Source organism: Hippoglossus stenolepis, chromosome 15, assembly GCF_022539355.2.
Source record: "Hippoglossus stenolepis isolate QCI-W04-F060 chromosome 15, HSTE1.2, whole genome shotgun sequence".
Taxonomy (NCBI): domain Eukaryota; kingdom Metazoa; phylum Chordata; class Actinopteri; order Pleuronectiformes; family Pleuronectidae; genus Hippoglossus; species Hippoglossus stenolepis.
Genome location: NC_061497.1, coordinates 24,089,230 through 24,115,088, shown reverse-complemented (window position 1 = coordinate 24,115,088; position 25,859 = coordinate 24,089,230). Strand labels below are relative to the sequence as shown.

Genomic DNA, 25,859 nt, shown 5'->3' with positions numbered 1-25,859 from the left:
TGTCCAATAATAATCTAATTGTATCATTACAGAAATACTTCTCCTCACAGTGGAGTATTCTTACAGGTTTATACGTTCAGATCAATAAAGCGTCTGATTTATTTCCCATGAGTCTTTGTTGATTTTGACCAAACATCCGAACATGTGACAAAGTGAAGCAGCGAGAACACGAGTCTGATTCTGATCTGAGGCTTTGAGTCTGTGGAGGTTTAAACGCAGCACGTGCCTCCTCCCCCTGGTGGACACACCCGGTAACAACAGCTTTTAACAGTGTAATCGCTCCTTTATCTCCTTCATCCATCATGTTGTGTATAAAGAGACAATTACTAATGCTGTTATTATTATTATTCTAAAATACGTATTTATTTATTTATAATCTGCTTATTAATAAGTACAAATTGTGAAAAGATGATTTTACAGGAAGTCATTCAAACCACATTTAACGATCTAACGAGGGGAAACTGGAAGTTATGTTATGATGAAATGATTTAACGAGTATTAATTGTGATTTCCCTGAAGTTTCTTGTTGAACTTTTTCTCTTGTTGTATAAATGTATAAACGCAGAGACGAGGGCAGAGGAAAATACAATAAACCTAAAGGTACAAAAATAAAAGTATAGTATATTTTAAAAGTGTTAATTAAATAAAATTGAAATACTTGACTTTTACTTAACAGATTAAGTAAAAGTATTGTAGTATTGCAGTATATAAGTAATCTGTTACTTATATACTGCAATACTGCTATTTTTACTTGAGTAAATAATCTGAATTCACTAAGTAGATAACTGAAGTACTTTTGACCTGTATCAGATTACATTAGTACTTTTTGACCTGTATCACAGTACTTTTGTACTTTTTATACATTTCAGAGTGCTTATACTCGCTGGTGTTATGAAAACTTTTTTACCTGTATCCGAATACTTGTACTGCATTGTGAGATTTGTTTCTTTTGACCTGTATCATAGTACTTTAATGCTTTTTTAAAACATTAATACCTTTAGGCCTGTTTCAGATTACATTTGTAAATCTTTACATGTATCAGAGTACTTACTACTCACTATGGTATAAGTACTTTTTGGTCAGTATCAGATTACATCAGTAACTTTTACTTGTATCAAAGTACTGAAGTAGTTTTTGACCTATATCAGAGTACTTTATGACCTTAACCCATACACTGTATATAAAAAGCCTTAACCTGTATCAGAGTACTTACTACTCACTGTGGTTTTAATACTTTTTGGTCAGTATTTGATTACATTTGTACTTCTTACTTGCATCAAAGTAATATAGTACTTTTTGAGCTATATTAGATTACCTAAGGACCTTAACCTGTATCAGAGTAGTTGTGCTGTACTGTAGTATTAGTACTTGTTGGTCAGTATCAGATTACATTAGTAATTTCTACTTGTATCAAAGTAATTTATAACTTTTTTACCTAAATCAGAGTATATTAGTCCCCTAACCTGTTTTAAAGTACTTGTTCAGTATTTTTGACCTATATCCGGTTTGTACTTGTACACGTACTGTGTATGAATGAATATTAGTATATTTTACAACAATAAAAACTTCTTCTTCTTCTTCTGCTGGCAGCTAAGTCCCGCCCCGAGGCTCCGTCAGGCGGAAGTACGTCACAGTAGCTACAGATGCTCGCGCTGCTGATTCTCAGAGTTTAACGTGAAGTTTCAAACTTTGATCTTTAGCTAAATTCACAGAGGAAGAGGAGGAGGAAGAGGAGGAGGGGGAGGAAGAAGAGGAAGAGGAAGAGGAGGAAAGAATAGAACCAGCAGCAGCAGGAGGAGGACTGGGTTTTATTTTTTTATTTTTTAAACACCGCCCCCCTCTGCCTCTGTGGTGCGTTTGTTTGTGTGTCGGCGAGTCCCGGCGGTGTAACCGGAGAGGGGCCTGACGGAGGGAATGCAGGACGGCAATGGAGCACAATGTAATCCAGGTAAAGTCCGGCTCCTTTCTACATCCACGCCGCTTTGGGTCGCCTCTCCCGCCGGGCTCGGCGAGCTGCGGTCGGGGGGGACACCTCCACCGTGTGTCGCCGCGAACCGGGGCCGAGCGGCTCCGGTTCGCTCATTTCACGCGTCGCATTGATTGTTTTCCACCGGAGAGTTTGACTCTGACCGCAATTACAACTTTATTCAACTTTCCCCTCCGCGGCCGTGCGGGGGGACCGGCCCCGCGGGGGAGAGGCGCCTTCTGCGGGAGCCGCGGGGGCAGCAGGCGGCGGTGACACCGAGCTGTCGCCTCCTGCGTTACCGGAGCCTGGCTCGTTAAATCCCGGTTTAATATTTCTGATATTGTCGGTGTGTTAATGAATCATTTCTTTGTGCGAGTGTCGTGTCGAATAGTCTCCTTCACCTCCGGCTACCAACCCCCACCCGCCCCGGAATCCTCCATTAGAGCTGAATAAAATTAAAACGTAAAGGCCTGTGTGTGTGTGTGTGTGTGTGTGTGTGTCCGTGTGTGTGTGTGTGTGTCCGTGAAAATATCACGAAACTTTTCAGCTGCCTCCAAAAAAAAAAAAAAAATGTCGCATCGCCAGATTGGACGTGTTTGATTCCGAGTGAGAAGAACGAGCCCGAGCAGGAGATTCGTCGGAGTCGTCGAGCAGCAGCAGCTTCTTCTGCTTTCTGAGGAAACATATTGATATTATTATCAAATCCTCGCTCACATTACAGACCCGACATTTTGTCTCCGCAGTAATTACCTCACTTCAAACAGGAATGTTGATATTGTGTGTGTTTGTGTGTCTGTGTGTGTGTGTGTGTGGAGGGTAAATGTGGAGTTTGTCTGTACTTGAAATATGGAGGATATTAAATCCTGCTTCAAAACCCAGGAAACATCCAGAGACACACACAGACACACACACTCACACAGAGACTCACACAGAGACAGACTCACACAGAGACACACAATTTTATTTTCAGTCGATATAAAAGCGATCCAAGTCTTTTATTTTGACATAAATCTTAAGTATTTAGTGTGTTTGTGTTTTTATTCGAAATAAAAGCTTTTATTTAGGCATAAATCCTCATTTTATGTCAAAGTAAAAGCTTTTATTTCGACTAATTAACACATACACGCCAAATATGGAGGATTTTGTCACAATAAAGGCTTTTATCACAACAGAAATCCTCCATATTTGGTGTTTTTTGTTGAAATAGGTTTATTTTTTGAATAAATAATCCATATTTAGGGTGTGTTCTCTAGTTCAGATAAAAGCTTTTATTTTGACACAAATCAAAATTTTCTAGCAAATACAAAGCTTTTATTGTGATATAAATATATATATCAGAAGTGAAATCTTCTATAATGTGGGAATGTGTTTGTAGTTGATATAAATGCTTTCATTTTGACATGAATCATATTTTTCTGTCAAAATAAAAGCTTTTATCTCGAAAGAAATCCTTCATATTCAGCGTTTTGTTTTTTTAGTCGATATAAAAGCTTTATTTTGACAAAAATCCTCCATATTTGGTGGGTGTGACTTTATGTGTTGTATTTAATATTCCAGTTGTCTTTGTATATTTTAATATGATAAAATTCTGTTTTAAATATTAATTTACTGCAGCATTATGTTGTTTTTCTACCCCCCACCCCCCAGTGGTGAACTTGTGAGCGTTTTGAATAACAGGATATACCCAAGGTCAATAATACTGAGAGGCCGTGTTACGATTTTATTTATTTAGTTGTTGTGTAGGAGACATTTTTATTATCAATAGTTTTTGTCTCTCTTCCTTCCTGTGTTTAAAAAAAACTCTTATTCCCAGAAATATCACGAGAACTGACGTAGGCAGGCTGCAGATTAAGGGTTTCCATTTTAAATTCTTGTGTATACGTGTGTGTGTGAGTCTGTGTGTGTGTGTGTGTGTTCACATTTTAAACAGAGGCCTGCTGCTGCTGCGTCGCCGTCTCACTGCTCAGATTATATTATGTGGCTTTTATTTTCCTGCCTGCTCAGCCCTGCCTCATTTCCACCACTAGGCTGGAGCACAGCCCTCCCCCAGCACCAGGAAGAACAGCCTCCGTCTCGTTCATACAACTCGGCTACAGCAGATAATACTGTTTATTACACGGCACTGGCTCCAGGTGCCACTCGTCGTGTTCTCACCACAGTGCATCTCAGTCTCGTTGTGAGGATGTGTCGGAGGGGCGGACTTCATTCACTCTGCTGTAGTTCACCCTCGTGTTCTCATGCTCTCTCCTCTTTAATGTCTTGTATTAAGAGCACTAATTGATATCTCTATGGACACATGTTTTGGAAATACTTTATTACTTTTATAGATCGTTTTAAAATGAAATATCTCTGTCAACTCTCAGTTTACGTTGTGAGATAGTTGTTGTTATTCTTTCTCAGTGTCTATAAATAACTAGAGCTCAATCAATAAATGGATTAATCAGTGGACAGTAGATAACAGAGCACTAATGGACTTTGGGAGTAACAATTTCAAATGCTGATATTTTAGTCAACAAATGTGTATTTAAACATTGTCAATATTTCCTAAGATGTTGTTATCAAACCTTTATGACAAAGAAATGTATTTGAGAATTGATATTTTACTGTTTGAACACAAACTTAGTTATAAATAACTGTAACTGAAAACGCAAATACATAGAGGATGAGATTCAGAGACTTTATGGCGTCTTCTTGCTGAAATTAAACCACAACATTACATAAATGTACATATTCCTGTAGGGGGCGACATTGAGTTCACAGGTGATTTAACTTTATCTTCTCTGCTTCTTTGTTCCGGTCAAATTCCAAAAGAAACCTGTTTAATATTTGTATATTATTCAGCTTATGATTAAAACTTGCACTACAAAATCCAATACTAGTCTTGCCTTGTAAATGTACATTTATATTGTTTTAAATGATAAAATATCTAATAATGCTATAACATTCAAACAGCTGTTTGCAGTCATCGATACAGACTTTGTCTTCATCATATTACTACTGTAATATTTTATATTAAAATTTTGATCATACATGTGTATGTTCCTGAAAATAGGATCAGTCTTCTTGAAATACCAATTCAGTTCTCAATCTTACTTTATGAAATTATTTCAATAATAGTATAATAATCCTTAAATAAACACATAATATTCCAATAGGTATTGACACTAATTAATAAGTACTTTTATTTGAGTATTATCCCATATTAATATCCTTAATTTTATCTATAATGTTTCCATAATATATTAATAGGGACTGTCTGTGGAGCTCAAAAATAGTTTCATCCTATTTTATTTTTATGCTTTTTCTCATCCCACACGTAACTGTTCAATTCTCCCATAATATTTATAAACTATAACTCAATGTGTAAGATTTTGTTAATAGCATTGTCCTGATAAAGTCTGTTACGTCTTATATAGAACAACATAATCCTTAAAAACATCTCTAATGCTGCTGTAACATTCCTGCAGGGTTTGTGTGTGTGAACTTTATTCTGCACAACAATAAGTTGTTTTCAATCTTATTTATCGTTTTTCTAGTTGAGCTCCTCGGCTTTCAGTTTATTTTCTTTCTTTCATTCTACATTTCTACTTCCTGTGTTTATGATTCTCTTGTTATCTACTAAAACATTTCAGAACATTAACATATGAAGAATTTACCTGGCAATGAATAATGAATCTGATTGTAGTAATCCACTCAGACTTCATGATAAACTTTTCCCTTTATAATACAGCCTAAAAATACTTATACTATCTACTATCTGAATTTATTTTATGCCGTCTCCTTGTTTGACCTTAATAATAAGCCTGGACTACTGATATTTTAAAGGCTAAAACTTAACCTCACTATACCAATAACTTATATTTTTCCTGGTGTCATATCTGGTTTAATACTCTGGAGATAAATCTGTAATTTCCTTTACTTTGTAATCAAATAAATGATATGTATAAAATAATATTCCTAAAATAGATCTACAAAGTACCTGCAGGGATTTCACTGAACATTATATTCATTCATTCATTGACGTATAAAACTGTTAAAATCCTCGTATTATTCATTCTTAAAAGTGTCATATTTATTTATAGTTGTCAATTCTGACCTAAACTTTATCATAATAACTGAATAAATCTGTAATGTCAGGAAGCAATAATTCTAACTTTTGTTCATAGAAATAACTATTAAATGGTTTAATATAACATATGTTATTTTTACTGTGTAATAGTCTTCATTCTAAGTTATTGAGTGTAATATTCCCTATAAGCAGAAGATCATGTAGTGGCTCAAATTTACTAAATATTCCTGTAGCAGCTTATTCCGCCTCCAGGGGACGATTGTGAGATAATATTTTACATACAAATTATCTGAAGCCATTAATGTGACTCAGTGTTAAATTTGTGGGGTTATAATGAAAATATGACAAATATATCTTGGTATGTATAGTTTAAATGTTCCCCTGAGACTCTACAGTGAATTTTAATGATTGTTTATGTAATATATTGTGTTAATATTGTTTCTGCAGCAGAGGTTCATGACTCTGTATCAGTGTGGAGTTTGTGATGCTCTTATAATCCTGCAGGACGAGGGCTGTGGTGATGAATGTGTTTTATTCAGTTCCTGTAGCAGGACGTACAGTAGAGTACGTTTAACGCGCAGCTGTGACCTTGTCCACTTTTATTACATATTTCATTCCGTCTCTGTGATAGTTCGCATAACTGATGTGTCCGTGTTCCTCCCGGGACTCGGGATATGAAGCTTGTTGTTTTTAGTTTTTGTGTCGCACAGTTTTTCTCACGGGACGATGAAGTGTGTGTGTGTGTGTGATGCTCCACAGTAACGTCATTCAACGACGTGTCCCTGCAGTGTTTGTGTGGATTTTAGCAAAATCCCACTTGTTTGACTAGTGCACGCATGATGTCTGTTTTCTGCTTTTTAAAAAATTGATCCTCGGCCTGCTGCAGCTCGTCTGCAGAGCTGCAGCGCGTGGGGGAGGGGGAGAAGGGTGTGTGTGCTGGGTTATGGGTTTTGGGTGGGGGAGGATGTGCTGGGTGGGGTGGGGGTTGTGGATGATCGACACAGGAGTGAGAATTTGAGAATTTTCTGCGTCCAAACGGCAGGAGACGTCACAGCAGCTGCACGGCGAACACCTCGACCACGTCGTCTCCCGACGCTGCTCTGGAGGGTTTCTGCTGCAGAAAAGAGGAGGAAACGCAGAATATTTATATATTTTTATTCTGTGAATCTCCACGTCCCGTCTATCATGAGTAAATGGATCACAGCTGCAGAGCCGACCACACCCTGAGCTCATACACCAGGCCTTTTACTTCTTATGTATAATAAGCTCCGTGAATCTGCCTGGTTTATTTTAATTCACTTAATATGAACAAACCCACAGTGTCCTGCACCTCAAACTACCCACGCTTCACTGTCAATATACACGAGCCGCCGAGATGAGTTCAATGTCAAAGAAATAAATCAGGAACTAGTTTCATCTCCTGTGACGTGTTTGTGATTTACTCGGCTGCTTGTCCCTGCTCATATACCCACAAACATTAAGACTTGACAGGATCAGTAGATTCATCAACAAACAGGGAATAAATCAGCAACTATTCTATAATTGATTTTAATTTAGGTATAAATCCCAAACTGTTCTGGATCCAGCTTCTGAAATCTGCCTGGTGTTTCCACCTCGAGCTCAAACTATTGATCAACCGTTTTATTATGGATGAAGTAAACAAAGGTCTGGTTCTTAAATCTTTTATTTCTCTTTCTTTCTGTGTTTTCTTCGGGTCACTTGCAGCTCGCCTCCTTGCAGCTGTGCGGTGGCGGATCATGTTTCATGTGGAGCGGCTGTAATTCGGTCTTTTCTCGCCTCCAGCAGCAAACAGAGGATCACAGAGGAGCGGAGGCTGCGTGATGGATTCAGTATCACGAAACAGTGACACGTTCATAAAACTGGATCATCGGGTGTCTGATGTCGCACATCAAACTTTCCTTGATGTTGTCGCCGATTGTGACGCTGGGATTCAGTGACACACCTGAATTTTCTTTTCTTGCCAACGGATCCCGATAAAAAGAAGCAAAGAGCCATCGAGTTTCCAAAAACGACTTAAACATGACAGGGATTAATCCGCAGCAGAAAATAGTCCCCAAATAAATAACAAGTTTCTCCTGCTTGTTTGTTCGGCACAAACTTGTTTTCAGAAAGTTTCTGAAACAATTTTTAAATAAAACTGACTGTAAAGAAAGATGGACGACATGACGGCTCCCGAAAGTGAAGCCAAATAATCTCCATCGCCCCCTGGTTGTTGATCGCAATATAGGTCATAAACCCCCTCCCCCATGTTAGTAGATGGGATATGGACCAAACTAAAGCATCTAAGTAGATAAATGAATGATGATGCTGGTAGTAATACCTCATCGTACCTACCCGGTAACTTGGAGAGGATCTGTGTCTGAACCTTGTCCTCTCACTACTGGGGTCCCTCAAGGTTCCGTCCTGGGTCCCCTCCTCTTCTCTCTCTCTCTCATTCACTCACATGACTTTTCCTACCACAGCTACGCTGATGACACTCAACTAATCCTCTCTTTCCCCAAATCTGAAACACAGGCAGCAGCACGAATCTCTGCCTGTCTGACATCTCTCAGTGGATGTCTGCACACCACCTGAAAATTAACCTTGATAAGACTGAAAGACTTTTCCTTCCAGGGAAAAACTCTCCCACCCACGACCTGACTATTACCTTTGACAGCTCCGTGTTAACCCCCAGACCACTAGGAACCTGGGTGTGTCACCCGACAGTCAACTCTCCCTTACTGCCAACATTACTGTAACAACACGTTCCTGTAGATTCATGCTGTACAACATCAGGAGAACACGCCCCCTTCTCACTCAGAAGGCGGCGCAGGCTCTGGTTCTGGTCCAGGTTCTGGTCCAGGCTCTGGTCCAGGCTCTGGTCCAGGCTCTGGTCATCTCATGCCTATAGACTACTGCCCCCCCCTTCCTGGCAGGTCTACCTGCTGCTGCCCTCTGACCTCTGCAGCTCATCCAGGAAGCAGCAGCTCCACTGGTCTTTAACCTGAGTTCACTCACACTCCTCCGCTCCCTTCACTGGTTACCAGTAGCTGCCCGCATCCGTTTCGAAACACTAGTACTTGCGTACCGGATGTGACCGGATCGGGTCCAGTCTACATCCAGGACATGGTCAAACCTTACAGCCCAGCTCGTTCACTCCGCTCTGCATCAGCCAATCAGCTGCTCCCTCACTGTGAGGGACAGCTGTCACTCAACAACATCAGGACTGTTTCCTGTCCTGGCTGTGGACGGTGGAACCAGCTCCACATGGACATCAGGACAGAAAGTCTCCACATCTTCCTCCAGACTAAAGACACATCTCTTCAGACTAAACCTCGGTTAAGAAGATGATGTTTAATAACCACTGTCAAAAAATAAAATAAATAAGTTTAGTTGCACTAACATGTTGCACTTTGTAGTTTGGCGTCTTTGAAGCTGATGTACTGATTCTTGTTGTTCTGGTTTGTTGCCTCGTGGTTGATGCTCTTATTGTGAGTCGCTTTGGATAAAAGCTTCAGCTCAATGAAATGTAATGTAATGTACCATAATGATGTTACCATGGCAACCAAATGAAGCGCTTCATTTATTTCCTTCATTCAAACAGAAAGACTACTACCCCCCCCCAACTGACAACCCGCCCTCGTCAGACGCCGTCTACAAACCAATCAGAGTCAAGTATAGGTAGACTCCGCCCACGTAGGTGATGACGACAGGACGTACGTATGTCAGACAGAATTCTTTAGTCCCTAAATTATAATGTGGAACTAAAACTAACCGATCAGATGAAACTATGGAACAAACATGAAGCTTCAGACTCTCAGAGAGGAAACTTCCTGAGTGCAGCGGATTGGTTTATGATTTGTTCTGTGGGAAACGTGTGACCTCGACACGAGCCAAATAATATTTATTAATTTACCCAACAATCTACTGGTGGTATTTATTTATTCATGGAGGCGTTTTAACTCTGTGTGAGCGCTGTGTTGTGGTGGAATGAAAACAGGAAGCTGCTTTGTTTCTGTTTAATCAGCTTTTTTTTTTTTTCTTCACATATTTACACAGTGAAAAGATGAGCGACACAGATGATTCATATCAGACAAGTTCATGCACGTCTGAAGTTTCAGGCTGTTTTTGGTCACAGGTCGTCACTTTGTCAGAGCAGAAACATATTCAGTCACATTCTGAGTCGGTGTCGGCTCCACTCCGCCGTGTGAGCAGTTAATTTTTAACCCCTCCTCTCGGACTTGTTCAGTTATTACAGTATCTCGCTCCGAGCACTGATTACACATGAGAAAATCCTGCCTCGCTGCAAGATGGTGCAACTTCATCGTCAGAGAAGTGGATGCCAGAGGTGGAATTCTGCACAATTTATGGTTTGAACACACCCAAGGAAAAAGTCGGGAGGACGCGGCGAGAACATCGAGGCTTTTAGATAAAAATTTGATAGTTTCATCGCTGAGGAATTTTCACTTTGTTCATATGTGGAAATATGTGCGTATTTTAATCTGGTATTTAAGATTATTAAAATGTGAAGTGGTCAATGCAGAAACATCTGCGTCGAAAAGTGTCAGACTGAATTTTAGAGAAAAGATGGACAGATGGATGAATATTAATATAATAATCATAATAATGAGCCTTTAAAATGTAAATATTACAATCAAAACGAGCGTCTGCTTACGACACCAGATAAAAAGTGATGACGTTTGTCTATTTTCAAAACAAAACGCAGTTTATGTAATTGTGAAAATAGCAAAATAATATAATCCTGGTTTTAAAACATAGTTTATGAACTCACTGAACGAGCTTCCAGCAACTACGTGAAATGTGATGCACGATTCTGAATGTGTTGGAAGAACCAGCAGAATCTTAGCTGCTCTGCTAAAGTGAAGCTGGTTCCATGTTTCCGATGATGGACTGTAGCTGGTTTCAGACCAGCACTGAAGTCTGGACATGTTCCTGACATGTTCCTGACATGTTCCTGACATGTTCTGGAGGTTCTGTGTGTGAGAACTAACGTCTGAGTCAGCTGCTCTGACGTTTTCAGCCTTTTTCCGTCTTTTCCTCTGGACGTCAGTCACGTCAGCCGAGCTTCTTTTCCTCTGCTGAGATTTAACTCGACCACACATTTTATTCCTGTCATGGAAGTGAGTGAAATCCTGGTGTGTTCAGTTGTTTAAAGTCAAACTCTTGACAGTGAACATGCTGTGATTGTTGAGGATCGTTTCCTGTTCCTCACCTGCTGCGTTGTTTCTCCCTCAGTGGTTGGGTGCTCCCTCCTGCCAGCGAGGCAGCTACGCCTTCTACAAGTCGGTGAGCAGCAGGGCTCAGCCCGACGGGCCCGTCCTGGTGTGGAGGCTCGGGGAGTTCTACCTGATCCGCTGTGGCCCTCAGGATCCCGTGTGCATCGCTGAGGTGAGACACCTGCACGCGTGTTTTCAAATATCTCTGAATCATTAAAGCTGCTTTTTAACATCAACTCTAACAAATCCAGTTTGAACATAACTCGGTGCTTTGCACTTCCTCTCCTCTACATTTCCTAGATCACGGTTTATTTATCAGTTGTCCTGTTGAAATCTGTCGACTTTCACAAACCTATAGTATCTGCGTTTACATTTGCTGATAGAAAAACTTATTTGACAGAATACCACATGCAGAGAATATGTGCATTCATGTTTATATATTACGTAAATAAAAGTGATGTTATTTTTATATTCATGTGGTTGTATTTATGTATTTTTATTTATTAATTTCATTTATAACAAAGTTTATATGACAGAGGAATCATTGACAGAAAATATATATACACACACATATAATATCTTTTTGTATCAGAAATGTTTACTCACTGATATTAGTATCAACAAATCCATATCGCTCGGGCTCTCCACATTTCAGAAGGAAATATTTTACTTATTTGTCACATATTTGACAGTTTCTTTCAATTTTCACTTACTTACTGACATATTTGTTAATAAAACTTTTATTTACAGTTCACATTGAGCCTTCTGCTGATACGTCTGTATTTTAACCACAGTCACCACATCATGTGCATGTGTTTCCTCGTGCAGGTGACCCTACTGTGGGAAGACCAGACCCGGAGCCACCCGCTGGCCAGCACCAGACTCTACTTCCTGCCTGAGGACACGCCGAAGGGCCGGACCAGGGAGCACGGAGAGGTGGGTCGAGGACTCTGCCTCCTCATGTCTACAAACAGTCTGACAGCACATTTAGGTTTCTCTCTCTCTCCTCAGTCGAACTGATATTAATCAATCATCTTTATAGACGATCAATCAAATATAATCAGTGAGTTAAGATGAACAGGGTCAGTTCCTGAGCTGCAGCTATGCCTCCACATGAGAATCACACTAATGTGTTATCCACATGGAAATCCCACGACTAGTCTGAAGAAACGTTTTCCACATTTTGAACTTTATATTCCACAGTTGAAGTCTCTATTTCCAGCTTAACATTTTCCTGGAGGAGAAATTCTTTTTCTATTCATGAATCACTGCAGGAGTTTGTGAAACCATGGTCTGGATTTATCTTTAGAAATACTGTTACATTTCTTAACACAGTTATAACAAACTCTCATCAGCAGTCATTTTTAATATAACGTGTATATCATGGTTTAAGTATCCGGCCCAGGGGAGGTGGAGGATTCATAAGGGGGTGTCAGGCTTCACTGTGCATCAAGGACCAAACAGGATCAGGGCAGACAAACTGGAATGGGAGGAGACCTCCGAGGCTTGAGCTGTAAACTGGGTAAACAGGGACTTCAGATGTAATCTGGAACATCAGTGGAGCTCATACCTCCAGCAACACTCCCTTAGATTCAGTGAAGCTGCACCAACACTCACACACTCCACCAAGTCCTTCTAATGTCTGATGTTTTTCATCATCATCCATGAATTATTCTGAGACATGATTCTACCTGTTGTTCAGGATGAGGTGTTGGCCGTGTCCAGGAAGATGGTGCTGCGGGTGGAGGACCTGGTGAAATGGTCGTGTGCGGAGCCGGCCGGTTGGATTAGCAGTTCAAAGCCGCCGCCGCCCTGTGGGACCAACGGCCTCCACAAACCTCCACAGAGCAGCGACGGCAACGGCAACACTTTACTGGTCAAGAGCATCGAGCCGCTCAAAGGAAAACCTGAGAGTAAGAAACACTGAGGGGACTCATCAACTGAAAAGTGAACGAGAACCAGAGATTAAAACTACAGAAATATGGATTTATTATCAAGTTACTGATTTGATTCACTTTCTCAGACGTCCTGTTGGACCGTCAGAGCATCAAAGTGCTCAGCTACCCGCAGTACTGCCGCTTCCGCTCGCTGCAGAGGCGTATCCAGGATGGAGCGAGGGGGCCGGGGCTGCAGGACCCCCACCTGTTGGCCCTGGGCAGTGTCAGGGCGCTGCCCGGCGTCCGGCTGATGTTCTGCAGGGACACGTTCAGCCACCCGACCCTGGAGGGCAGCGCCAGCTTCTCCTGGCAGTTCAGTGAGTGTCTCGGAAACCACGTGCACTCGCACACTGGGGCAGATTACTGTGTCCAGTGTTTCCTCTCTTTTATCTGGGTTTGGTCTCCTCCACCTCCAGAGGGACGTCTCAGGCTCTTCAGCTGCTAAGTGTCTCACTAGCTGTGAGCTTTACAAAGTGATGAAAGATCGATGCTGTGTTCACAACTGGTTTCTGCTTTAACAGACTAATCTTTTAAGAATTTAGTTATTGACCTTTATAAAAAGCTACACCTGTTTTAAAATGAAATCAGCAGGTTGAAGCAGCAGCTTCTTACAAATATCTGGAGTTTTGTTTTGATATGAAATGAACGACCATGAAGTTCTTTTATTTCAGTGTGAATGTAAAACAGTTTTGCAGTCGTTGTGGGACAGTCGCAGCACGACAGGAACTGGATTAACGAGTTTATTCTTTTTTTAACCAGGGCTGGTTATTAATCTCGCAGCAGGAAACTCAAACACAGTTCAGCTGTTTCACTCGGGTTCAACACTTTATGTCATTGTCGCTTATTTCTCAGATTTAAGTCGTACTTTTGTTTGTGTTGCCTTGTATGTTGTGTGTAGTTTAGGGATTAGAAAAGTTGGCTGATCTAATCTTATTATATTTAATTTGTTATAAATATAAATACAATTTATATAAATACAGAGCATTTTTATTTTTTGTTCAATATTTTCCAAACTTAAGAAACAAGACCTTTTATTGGATCACTCAGGATTAAATCAGGTTTAATTTGTCAGGTTCATAATCACCTGCTGAAGCTTCTCGTCTGTTTGTGGTGATTGAAAAACCAGGTCGATGAAACTCAATGTTCAGTGTTTCCATCTTCTACTGTTCTGACTTTCAGGAGTTGTTCATGAAGATGAACAGTAGGTGGCGCTGGATGGAAACATATCTAGTTTGGTGTGAATCTGTAAAGAAGGAGATGGACAAAGACACTTTTTAATGTCACCCAGCAAAATGTAATTCTTTGGATTTGTTCTGCCTGCGGTTTGTTTTCTGCAGGATGTCCGTCTCTCAGTCTTCGAGGTCGACCTCGTAAGAGGAGAGGTCGCGACGGCAGCGTCTCCCCGAACTCCAGCCACTCAGAGTCGTGGCTTGAGAGGATGAAGGTTGGTCCCATTTCAAATGATATGAAGCTGTTTATTGTACTGGTGTGTTCTTACAGTTTATAATCAGACTCTGGATCTGCTGCCTCTGTTAGAAGTGGAGGATTAAATCATATTAACGAGGTCTCATGTCTCTGGTCTCTGTCTCAGGAGAACGTGATGGGCAGCGTGGAGGTCGGCTGTGAGGGCGACTGGCTCCCTCACCCCGAGGAGCAGCTCTTCCTGGATCAGCTCTTCGCCTTCATGGAGCGTCACGGCTCGCCCGTCCACAAAGTCCCCAACCTCGGCTTCAAGAAGAGTGAGTCTCTCAAAGCCTCTGCCTTCAGAGAGCGTTCAGACACTTTCATCAGCGTCAAGTCTTCTTGGGTTCATATCAAAATCTTAAGGTTAATTAGAGCAAAGAGGAGAAATTCATTTTTCTCATTTTTACTAAAGGTTATTGATCTGAAAAATGTCAATTTTATACAAAAGGAAAATCTCTTTCTTTCTTTGTTTGGACATTTAAGAAGGTTGCTGGTTTGATTCCGTCCTTCAGACTCTGATGAATTCTACCCTGTTTTCTTTAACCTTAATTAAATCAGATTTGCATCAGTGAGATTAAAAATGTTTTTCTTTTACAGAAACTCCTTACAGATTTAAAACCTGAAACACATTTTTTATAATTAGATGAAAAATCTATTTAAAAAGGACATAATGTGTTTTAATGATGTGATTTTGTACCAAATTCAATATTCAACAGCTGCTGAGAGAAAACATGTTGACAACATTACATTTAGATTCTCTTTGCTTTTGGTTATAAATTGTCTATTTTAATAATAATAATCTCACAGCTTGTACTTTTTAAATCGTTTTTACATGAGACAAATGAACTAAATAGCTTTTGTCCCTGAGGATCATAAACACACTATTTGTATCTAATAAAATATAGTAAAATATCAGGAGGTTTAGTTTTGTCTGTTTTTAAAGCTGGAGAGAATTTAGTTTTGTCAGACGATCGTTTTGTCAAACTCTGTTTATCTGTCAACTGACTTGTGATTTGATCTTCTCCCTGTTTTGATATTTGCATGTCCTCTGTTCCTGTCCTCAGTCGACCTCTTCCTCATGTACTCTGTGGTCAAACGGCTCGGAGGTTACAAAAAGGTGAGTTCCTCCAAATCCTATTCAAAGGAACTGTTTGACATTTTTGGAACAAGATCAAATTACATCCGATTTTTTTTTTTTTGTCACAAAATGACATTCACACAATCCAAGAATGAGGAACCAACAAAACAATGTCAGGTGATCCGTTAATAATTACTGAGTCTAATGAAATTCAACTTTTTGAAACCACTGTGTTTCTCACAGGTGACGATGGACAGACTCTGGAAAATTGTGTATAATGAGTTGGGAGGATGCCCTGGGAGCACCAGCGCCGCCACGTGCACCAGAAGACACTACGAGAGGTACACACACACACACACACACACACACACACACACACACACACACACACACACACACACACACACACACACACACACACACACACACACACACACAGTGTTTCAGGTCTCACTGTGACTCTCTCTCTCTCAGGTTGATGCTTCCTTATGAAGAGCATCTCAGAGTAGGAGGATCTGAATTTAAAATCCCAGAATCCCCCACTCCTCCCAAACCCCGAGGGATCAGAGGAAGGAAACCACTTCAGAGAGGAAGAAAACCAGGACCCAAAGCAAAGGAGAAGATCACAACCTCCACTTCTCCTCTTCCGCCAACTGTTCCTCTTCCTCGCCTTCCTCTTCCTCGTCTTCCTCCTCTTGCTCAGACTGTAAGTGACATAGCAGCTGTGTGTCTGTCTTCAAATCCTTAAATTTAAGTTTAGATCTTTATTTGTCCACCGGCGACGACCCGGTGAAGTCTGTTTGTCCATCACACATTCGTGAACGTGATATTTGGTATAAAAGTCATCTTCCTCTTCCTCTCTGAGCAGAACCTGAACCCGAATGGCTCCTTGGTGGTGAAGAGAGGCCGCGGCCGACCGAAGGGAACACGCAACAAGGCCACGCTGATGGCTCAGGCCAAGCTGCTGGCTCTGCAGCAACCCAAACCCAAAGCAACAGCAGAGACTCTGCTGCTTCAGGCCAAAGGCAGAGATGGACCGACCCTCAGCAGCACACACCGGGTGAGAAGCATCCCACTGTGCTGCACCCCCACTTCACAGCCACTAGCCCACGAGTGTATAAACTCATTACTGTTGCTATGGTTACGCCTGGCGGAGTTTCCAGCATCTAAATCCGAGACTTTAACTCTTTTAAAATGTTAAAGTTTTCAAATGAAGGATGAAGCCTGTGGATCCAGCAAACCCTAAACAATCATCAGATTCAAATGAAATGTGTGATTCAGCAGATTGTGTTTAAATCCAACACGTCAGTAACGTTTCTCTTCTTCTCTCCCGCTGCAGACGTCCATCCTCCCCATCAACATGCCCCTCACCCCCGACCTCTCCCCCATGTCGGCCCCCTTCCTCCACATCCAGCCCAAACCAAAGGAGCTGAACTCGGACAGAGGAGAGTCCACGGCTCCTGCTCCCACTGTCCTCCTCGCCACTCTTCCTCGCCACTTTGTCGGAGGATCGCTGGGCGGCTTCAGCCCCATCAAGGGGGTGTGTCCTCTGGACATCTTCAGGAACCGCATCAGCCTCCAGAGGACCCCGGAGAGCCCGGCGCTGACGCCTCAGGACCCGGCCCAGCACCATCCCACCATCTTCACCCTGCAGCCCAAAAGTGGAAGCCCGGACACGCCCCATCCCAGCGGGGACCAGCCTCAGCCGCACCCTGGCCACCAGCACCACAACCGCTGCTCGGGGTGTAACGTGGACGACGGGGCCCAGAGGGGGGGCAGCCGGGACGCCAGGAGCCGGCCCCAGCTGCCTCCTCTCCGGGTCCTGCCTCTAAACCTGGACTGCAGCGTTCAGGTGTGTCAGCTGATGAGGACTCGCCGTCTGGACTCGTCACAGCTGCAGACCTTCACCCGCCGACTGTCCGAGGCTCTGTCCCAGGACCTGAGTGCCAAGCCCCCCCTCTCTCCCATCACCCCTCCCCCCGAGCAGGCGCTGCCCCTCAACCTCAGCAAGCGTTTCCCGGTCAAGAGACCCAGTACGGAGGGACCGGAGGCGTTCCGAGCGGCAAGCAATGGAGACACGGACCAAACGTTGTCCAAGAGGCCGAGGGCCAGCTGCACGGAGCAGGCTGAGGACGCCACGGGCGGGAGGTCCAGCTCTGCAGGAGGAGGAGACACAGATGAGGAGACAAAGAACCAGGAGGAACCTGCAGACCTGAGCTCGCCGAGCAGGATCAGGGCCTTCCTGCTCGGGCTGCCTCCCTTCCAGGTGAAACTGGAGGAGGATCTGAACGGGACAATGTTCGGGAAATTTCTTCCTCCGGGATCCAACAGCGAAACCCAGCGGACTGAGACGGAGAAACTGGAGGGAGGAGTGGTGGTAAAGAAAGACGTGAAGAAGGAGGAGGAGACGGTGGTCGACCTGGAGCGACACGAAACGGAGAGAAACAACAAACAGACATCTGAGCAGGAGGAGAAAGGCCCCGCCCACTGCTCGGGCCCCGCGGAGCTGATGAGGGCGGGGCCCTCAAACGCTAACACACACTGTTTCTAGCATCGCTTGCTCTGTGGAAATATCAAACAGGAAACTCGCACACAGGTCGGAGATTTACTTGTTCTTGGAATCTGGGCTGTCGTTCTCACCGCCGCGGTTTCGGTGTTGGAAGCCGACGTTGACTCGTGTCGATGCCCGAGCGCGCAGAGCGAGGACGTTTTACGAGAGCGTCTGGACTCAACTTCTTTGTTTCCCTTTTCCTCTCCGGTTTTTCTCTGTGGTTTCTTTGATTGAACTTTGCAGAGGAAATTCATGACAATCACAAATCAGCTTCTCCTCCTCTGTTCGTTTCCGTCACGGAGAAAAGAAAAGAGCGAGAGAGGAGAGAGAGCGACTCTTTAACAAACACTGCCATAACACGACTCTCCATGACACTAACTCCACTGTTCAATGTTAGGGTGAAATATTGAATAAGATCCATGATACTTAAAATTAAAGTCAATATTGCATATATGGGTGATGCTATGCATCAAGACGTCATAATGAGCATCTAGAGTGTACTGTAGTTCGCTAGTTTCATTTTTAAATTGTACTCTACTTATGTAGAGAGATAGTTATTTTCTGATAAAGTGTTTGGACAAGGAGCTCGTCGTCTTCACGTTATAACTCGTTCAGTGAAGCGTTTATAGTCCTGCTCCTTGTTTCAAACGATATAAACCTTTCTTACACACACGTGCCTTAAAACGACCAGCGACCGATTCGCTCGCCGGCGTCACTCTCATCCACTTAAAGTGATACCTTGATGTCTTCACTCGTCAGCGTGGCTGCACATCGTCTGAGAAACATCTACCTGTTTCAAACCAATCACAGACGCTCGTCAGTAAAAACCTCCAATTTAATCTCAAACTCTCCAATCAGAACATTTCCTGATCTCCTGATCTCAGTATCTGAACTCGAACTTCTCGAGGTTCGATACCCGGCCCTGTCAGCATCGCGTGGACCACTGCGTCCACCGTGGCGTCAGCACAGTCGTCGTCTCACATCGTTACCGGTTGTTATGGAGATCGCACATGAACATGTAGCCCAACATTCAGACTACCTCAGGTTCTTCAAGAGGAAGATGGTTCCACCAGCGTCGTCTGCGTCAGGGGGCGGAGCCTGGGCTGTAAACACAGTCAGACATGGTGTTAAAAGAGAAGGGGGTGTTGTTGTCAACATTTAAATTCTCTGCTCCGTGACGCGATCACGCGTTTGCTCCTGAAGATGTAAAATGTAATATTCAAAGTTTTATCTTAACGTTTGTAAATCAAAGGAGAGAAATGGCGGCTGAGACTGTTTTCAGTGGCGGATTGATCCACATCTGGTTTCGTAACAGGACAGTTTGCTGAGGATCCTGACTCCACTTCCTCCTGGCAGCCACCAGGGGGTGGACAATCGGATTTGAACATGTAATTTGTTGACGATAGAAAAAAATGTAGAAAACGTGTGAATTGTTCTCTAACGTTTGATCTGGATTCGTAACGTTCGATCACGTCGTTTGTATTATTACGATCTTTTCACCATTCAGACCTCTGTGTCATCAGTTTCACCGTCATAGTCTCGGGTGAAGGGAAACTACGCTGCTACGCCACGTATGCTACTTTTTTAGACTGTACCAGGCTAACGGTTTCCCCCTGTTTCCACTCTTTGTGCTAAGCTAAGCTAATGCGGCTGAGATCCGATTATTCCATCTGATGTTCACGTGAGTTTATGCAACATTCAGATACAGATTGTTTGTCTATGTCGGGTGAAACTGAAGAATCAAACCTGCAGCTTCTCTCCACTTTAAATGACACGTTCCTCACGTTATCAGCTGACCCACCTTCCTCATTCCGTGCCAACACAAACGCGTCGACCCGCTGAAAGAACTCGAACGTCAAGGTATCTCTTTACTCGCAGCCTTTCCCTTCGACTCGTCTGTTTTCCCGCCGCAGACGACGGTTCAGATTTGCACACCTACTGTACCCGTTCGCTTCATTTGGTATTTTTACATATTTATATCTGCCATGTTCGTTTTTTTTGTTTATTTCCTTCTTGCCAATGTTTTATTTGACCAGAGTAGTGGAATCGACCACGACACCGAAAGCGACTGGTGCTGTTTATTCTTAGTTATGTAGCTGTCGCCATATTGTTGTTTATGTTTTTGTTTTGTTGACGAAGCTGCAAACAGTTTTCACGACAGCGAGTCAATAAATCTACTCAAACTTGTCTGAGCAGATTTATTTTTTGTTTCGAGTTCAAACAAATGATTTTAAAGAATTTAATTAAAATGACGTCGCAACTTGTTATGAAAATATTTTCCGTTTTTAGTTTTGTTCGTCTGAGGGAACGATTAGAGACGTAGATTAAAACAGAACCGATTCACCAAAGTACCAAAACAACCAGGAAAACAAACACTGACGTCTCCGAGGTCCGTTAACGTCACAATAATGATTCCGTTAATTTAAGACAAGTCACTTTCCGTGGTTACGTTTGTTTTTTCTCTGCAAATAAAGTTGGACGACGCGTCTGTGCAGCCTCAGCTGTCAATCACGACATCTCAGCCTGTTCTTATATCATCATTCAAACCAAACTGATCAGAAACACAAACATCAGAGAGATAAGAACGACCTGAAATGACAAACATCTTTACAAACATTTATTTAATTTGGTCCATGTCTCATCTGCTAACATGGAGGAGGTTTATGACCTATACTGCAGCCAGCCACCAGGGGGCGATCCAGATCATTTGGCTCCTCTTTAGAGAAGCTGTCATGTCGTCCATCTTTATCTACAGAAAATGTGACAAACTCTTAAAACCTTAAACACGTTAACGTTCGATCAAAGTCTTTGTTTTCTTCGTCCTGTTTCCTGCGTCGTCTGAAATCGTTTCGTTACAAACCAGCGTGTTTAGAGCTTTTCTGAATGTTCGCACCCGAACCGACGCCATCTTAACGAGGAGGAGGCGGCTAAATGTATCGAGAGTTAAATGATTTGAACAAGCGTCGTCTTGTTTTCACGACGTTAAGTGTTGAACCTTCTTCAACTTCACAGGAAGTGTGTGATTCTGTTGTTGAGCTCTTTTCTCTTTTCACCGTTCGGACCAATGAGAATTTGAAGAGCTAGTGACGCCCCCAGCCTTCAAACAGCTGTAAACATGTAGGAACCATTTCGTTGGTTCACTCTGAAGCTTCAGTCAAACCTCAGCTCCTGATTCTCCTCAACCATAAATCCATTTTATTTTTATTTTCATGCATGTGTCTTTATGTTAGCGACGTTGTGTCTTTATGCTAATGTCGTTGTGTCTTTAATGTTACGACGTTGTGTCTTTATTTTAACGATTTCATGTCTTTTAACGACGTTCGGTCGTTGTCGGGTGAAAGCGCAGCGGCGTCATTTAACGGGGGCGGGGGTGTAGAGTAGAGATGTTAAACCAGTGCGACGAGAGACGATACTTTTCTGTCTCTTCTTGTTTCTGGTTATTTAAGCTTTAGTTTTTCAAGTTTTCTTTAGTTTAAAATGTTTTTGTTCAAATTTAAACGTTTACATTTGTTATGCATGTTGGACACATTTGTTCTCTCCAGTGTTTTGCACACGACTTCAGTCCTGAACGGCGCCGCTCGTCTGTGTGAAGACTTTGAATCAAGTGCCTGATCTTTAAACGTCACAGTTACATTTGCTGGTTCGCCTTCGTGCCACCTTGACTTGAACAGCGCCCCCTGCTGTTGCACCTGCGTTGGACTGAAAGCGTGACGGCAGATTTCAGCAGGACGGAGCAAACTGGACCTAAAGGACTTGAGAACTTAGCGAGCGAGTGGCCAGCGTTCGTTGGTGTGATGTCAGTGTTTGACATCCAAAAAGAGAAATGATCAAATAAGAAAGAGGCCACATGCGACATTTTAACAGCTGTGAACGGTGAAAGTTACATTTTACATGTCGAGCTTCTGTTTGTGTTGAGAAGCGAATCTGGATCATTTTATTTCAGAAAATATAAAAATAACAGCTTCAGTTTCTGTACAAACGATTAGAATAGTTCTGATGTTTGTGATTCTGTTGATCAGTCGGAGTCAAACGATTAGTTTCATTGAATCTTAGGAAGTTTTTTTCTTTAAACTTCTGAGCAGCCATCCAAAGATTTTCAGTTAAAATCATAAATATAGAGAAATTCACTTTAGTCCTACATCTGAATTTAGTAAATTTAACTCAGTGTGTTAAATTTAACAAATTGAAAATACTGTGGATAAATCTTCTGTGTATCTCAGCTTTGTTATCTGAATAATTCAGGATTGTTTTCAGGATTTAAAATGAATTTATTCACATTTTTGTATAAAAGAATTTAGATTTTCTGTCACTTTACTGATCAATAACTAATAATTTCAGCTCTAAATGTCGCAGGGTTGAATTTAAAAGACTTTTATTTTATCAACCAGTTGAGGCAGATTTAAAGCTCAATGACAAATCTCTCTTAAGACATAAATCTTCTTTGAAGGCAGCAGAGGTGGTTTGTGGGAAATGTAGTCTCCGTTAGCAGAGCGCGTCTCCGGGACGTTCAGATGTTAAAATGTTCCACGTGGCTCTTTTACGAACTGTTGGATGTTAAGAATCGATGAATGTCTCCGTCACATCTTCCTGTGATCTGCTTTGATCTCAGCATCATTGCCTCTCATGTGTTCGTCTTTTTTCTCCATGAAACAAAAAACTCAGATCAACGTTTGGACGCAGTCGGAGCGAAAGAGACGAACTCTTCCTGGACTCAAGGTTTAACTTCGTGTTGATCGACGCTCTGTTCGTGCGTCTGTGTGATTTGATTGGTTCACGTCTGCAGCACAAACTCAAGTTCCACTGTTTGTAAAAGAGATGAACGGCTGCAGTGTCAGGTACCATTCCATTTTAACACTGTATATTTATAATAAAAGTTATCTGGTTATAAATAACGAGACTCGTGTTTATATTTCTCACTTCGCTCAAACTGGTTTGTATTTGTTTTTCTACATAACTGATAGAAAACTACTGGGAAATTAGTTTTATGTGAAAAGTTGAAAAGGAAATTATTTAAAAGTTGTGACTTGAGTAAATATTTTGTCAAAAAAGTTGGTTGTTTAGAATCAATATAAAAGCATTTGAAGAAATATAAACTTTAATCTTTATCTTAAATTCATAACTATCTTGTGAAATGAAGATTAAAGGTATAATTTTAGTCACAAATGATAAGATTGTAATTTTATGATCCACAATATTGTGTCTAGTTATATGAAGAAAGTCAATTTATTCCTAAAATATATAATTCTTATTTTATCAGTAGCACTCATCTCCTGCAGTTCTTCAAACTGAACACTAGAGGGCAGCAAAGGTCTGATCCGAATCTGCTGCTGCACTGACGAGAAACTTCATGTTTGAACTTTTCATTTATTTCCCCTCTGACCTTTGACCTCTGGTTTAATTTTTAGCCCTCATTGGTTTAAATGTGTTTTTTAAATCACTGTTTATTAATTTAGTTTCTACAGATGATTTGGAATCTGATTATTTTTCAAGTCATTGGGTTCTGGCTTTTATTTTGAAAGTTTTCACTGTCGACTGAAATCAACCAAACTCCTGAAAAATCAAAATACAAAAATCGGATAAAAACCCAAATAAAGTAAAAGTAGATGAATTATTTAAAGTGTCGTGTGTTTTCAGTTCAACACAAATCAGAGACTAAAAATCTGAATCACTCAACGTTAAACACTGAGTCAGGATCCATTGTTCAAGTGAAACACAGACACACACAGACACACACACACTCTCACAGACACACACTCTCACAGACACACACAGACACACACTCAGTGTAGGAAACAATGTTCCTGTAGCAGACTGAGGAATGTGTTCATTTCCTCTTTGGTGTGAATATTTACACGGAAATAGAAAAGGTGTGTGTGTGTGTGTGTGTGTGTGTGTGAGAAAATAAAAACAGAAACCAATAAAATAGAATATAAAAAATATCCGATAAAATATAAATGTTATGAAGTGACCTACAAAATAAAAGCACCTTCAGATCATTAACTCAGTAAACACACGGTTTACTAACATGAAACGCTGCAGCTGATTTATTCTTCAGGTCTGTGATGAGACAAAAGGAGAGAAACCACAGATGGAAAACCGAGTTTCTCCCTTTGTGTGTTTCCATCTGTCTCCTCCTCCCTCGGCACTGATCAATAAATCCATCGATCGTCCTCCTGCCGCCGCCGAGCTCCTCCGAACAAAGAAGGAGCAGAAACAATCAGAGGAAACAATCAAAACCTTTTTACTCCTCAGGATTCACAGATTGTCTTTGAGGACGAGAAGCAGGAAAAAACAAATAGAAACAACTTCGTCCTGTTTCACGTGAGAATTTAAACGGTCTTCAAATAAATAGAAGAAATGACGTGTTTGAGAATCTTTACATTCACGTCTTCGGTAGGAACCACGGACTGTAAATAAAGATGGACGACATGACAGATCCTGAAACTGAAGCTGCCATCTTGCTGGTTTGACGTCATTTGGTCCATGTCCCATCTGCCAACATAGAGGAGGGGGTTAATAACTTGTACTGCCACCAGGGGGTGATTGAGACACTTTGGCATCACTTCTCGGGGCCGTCATGTCGTCCGTCTGGTTAATGCTTTGTTTTAGCTGTTTTAAAAGATAATGGTACACGTTTTGACCAGCAGGGGGCACAAGAGGAAAAGTCAGAGGATCACTAGAATCATGAGGATTCATCCTCTGGGCACCATGAATATCTGTAAAAAGACGATTGTCAGTAATCTGCCCAAACGTCCTGGAGACATTTCAGCCACTGACACATTTTTTTATTTTGCTGCATGTCCCATCTGCTAACATGGAGGAATGTATCATCTTTCCTGCAGCCACCAGGGGGCGATGGAGATGCTTTGGCTTCATTTCACAGAGGAGCTGACATGTTGTCCATCTTTATTTACAGTTTGTTTTCTGCTAAGTGAAATATTATAACTTCATTATTAACGTTCTCTGGAAAGATTTTAGTTTATTCATAACAGAGCTGCTGTCGACGTGTTTTAAACATCGAGGAGTTCCAGTTAACAAACAGATGAAGTGAAGACGAGGACGAATAAATCTGAATAAGTGAGTTTGAGTTTCACCTTCGTCTGTTTGTTCCAATTAAAGCCCCCTATTCTCCTGAGGTATGTGGGCTCGCTGCCAGACGAGCCTGAGAGGAAAATAGAAAAACTGTGAGGCCGCCCCGTGTGGGGTTCAACTCGGCCGAGTCACCACGGCAACCGGCCACCTCCAGCCGGCCGGAGAGGCGGAATCCGAAATGTCAACTTTTCCTTTTCTGTTGACAAAAACTTTACAATGAAAGAGCTTTGAAGGGAAAAACCTGGAGGACGGAGTCACAGTCGAGTTCAGGACTTTGACTTTGATATGATGAGGCTTTAATCAGGTTGGTTTCATCAGTGTTTTGATTTTAAAATGTTTTCATGCTCTAACGTTCAGAATCACTTTCCTCAGACCATCGCTGCTGCTCCTCTTTTCAGCCTCTGTCTCAAACTCTTGCTTTTAGCTCCTGTCTCTTTAAGACCCCCTCCTGATAAAGCTGCTCTG

The 25,859-nt window shown here is 41.9% G+C and overlaps 1 protein-coding gene across 1 annotated transcript; it reads left to right on the top strand.

The window, feature by feature from the left end:
• The first annotated feature begins 1,622 nt into the window (after positions 1-1,622).
• On the top strand, positions 1,623-23,194 carry zgc:77151 (uncharacterized protein LOC337153 homolog). Its single transcript, XM_035178389.2, has 12 exons — positions 1,623-1,948; positions 11,292-11,444; positions 12,101-12,208; positions 12,975-13,185; positions 13,296-13,526; positions 14,547-14,653; positions 14,801-14,948; positions 15,738-15,790; positions 15,995-16,092; positions 16,226-16,457; positions 16,620-16,811; positions 17,091-23,194. The coding sequence occupies exons 1-12, from the start codon at positions 1,928-1,930 to the stop codon at positions 18,300-18,302; spliced, it is 2,766 nt and encodes a 921-aa protein (XP_035034280.1). The 5' UTR covers positions 1,623-1,927; the 3' UTR covers positions 18,303-23,194.
• Positions 23,195-25,859: the final 2,665 nt, after the last annotated feature.

Excerpts from the sequence above, each read along its gene's own strand:
- zgc:77151 (XM_035178389.2), top strand. The coding sequence starts at position 1,928 with ATGGAGCACAATGTAATCCAG. Across the intron at positions 11,445-12,100 it reads ATCCCGTGTGCATCGCTGAG|GTGACCCTACTGTGGGAAGA; the intron begins GTGAGACACCTG and ends TTCCTCGTGCAG. Across the intron at positions 15,791-15,994 it reads GGCTCGGAGGTTACAAAAAG|GTGACGATGGACAGACTCTG; the intron begins GTGAGTTCCTCC and ends TGTTTCTCACAG.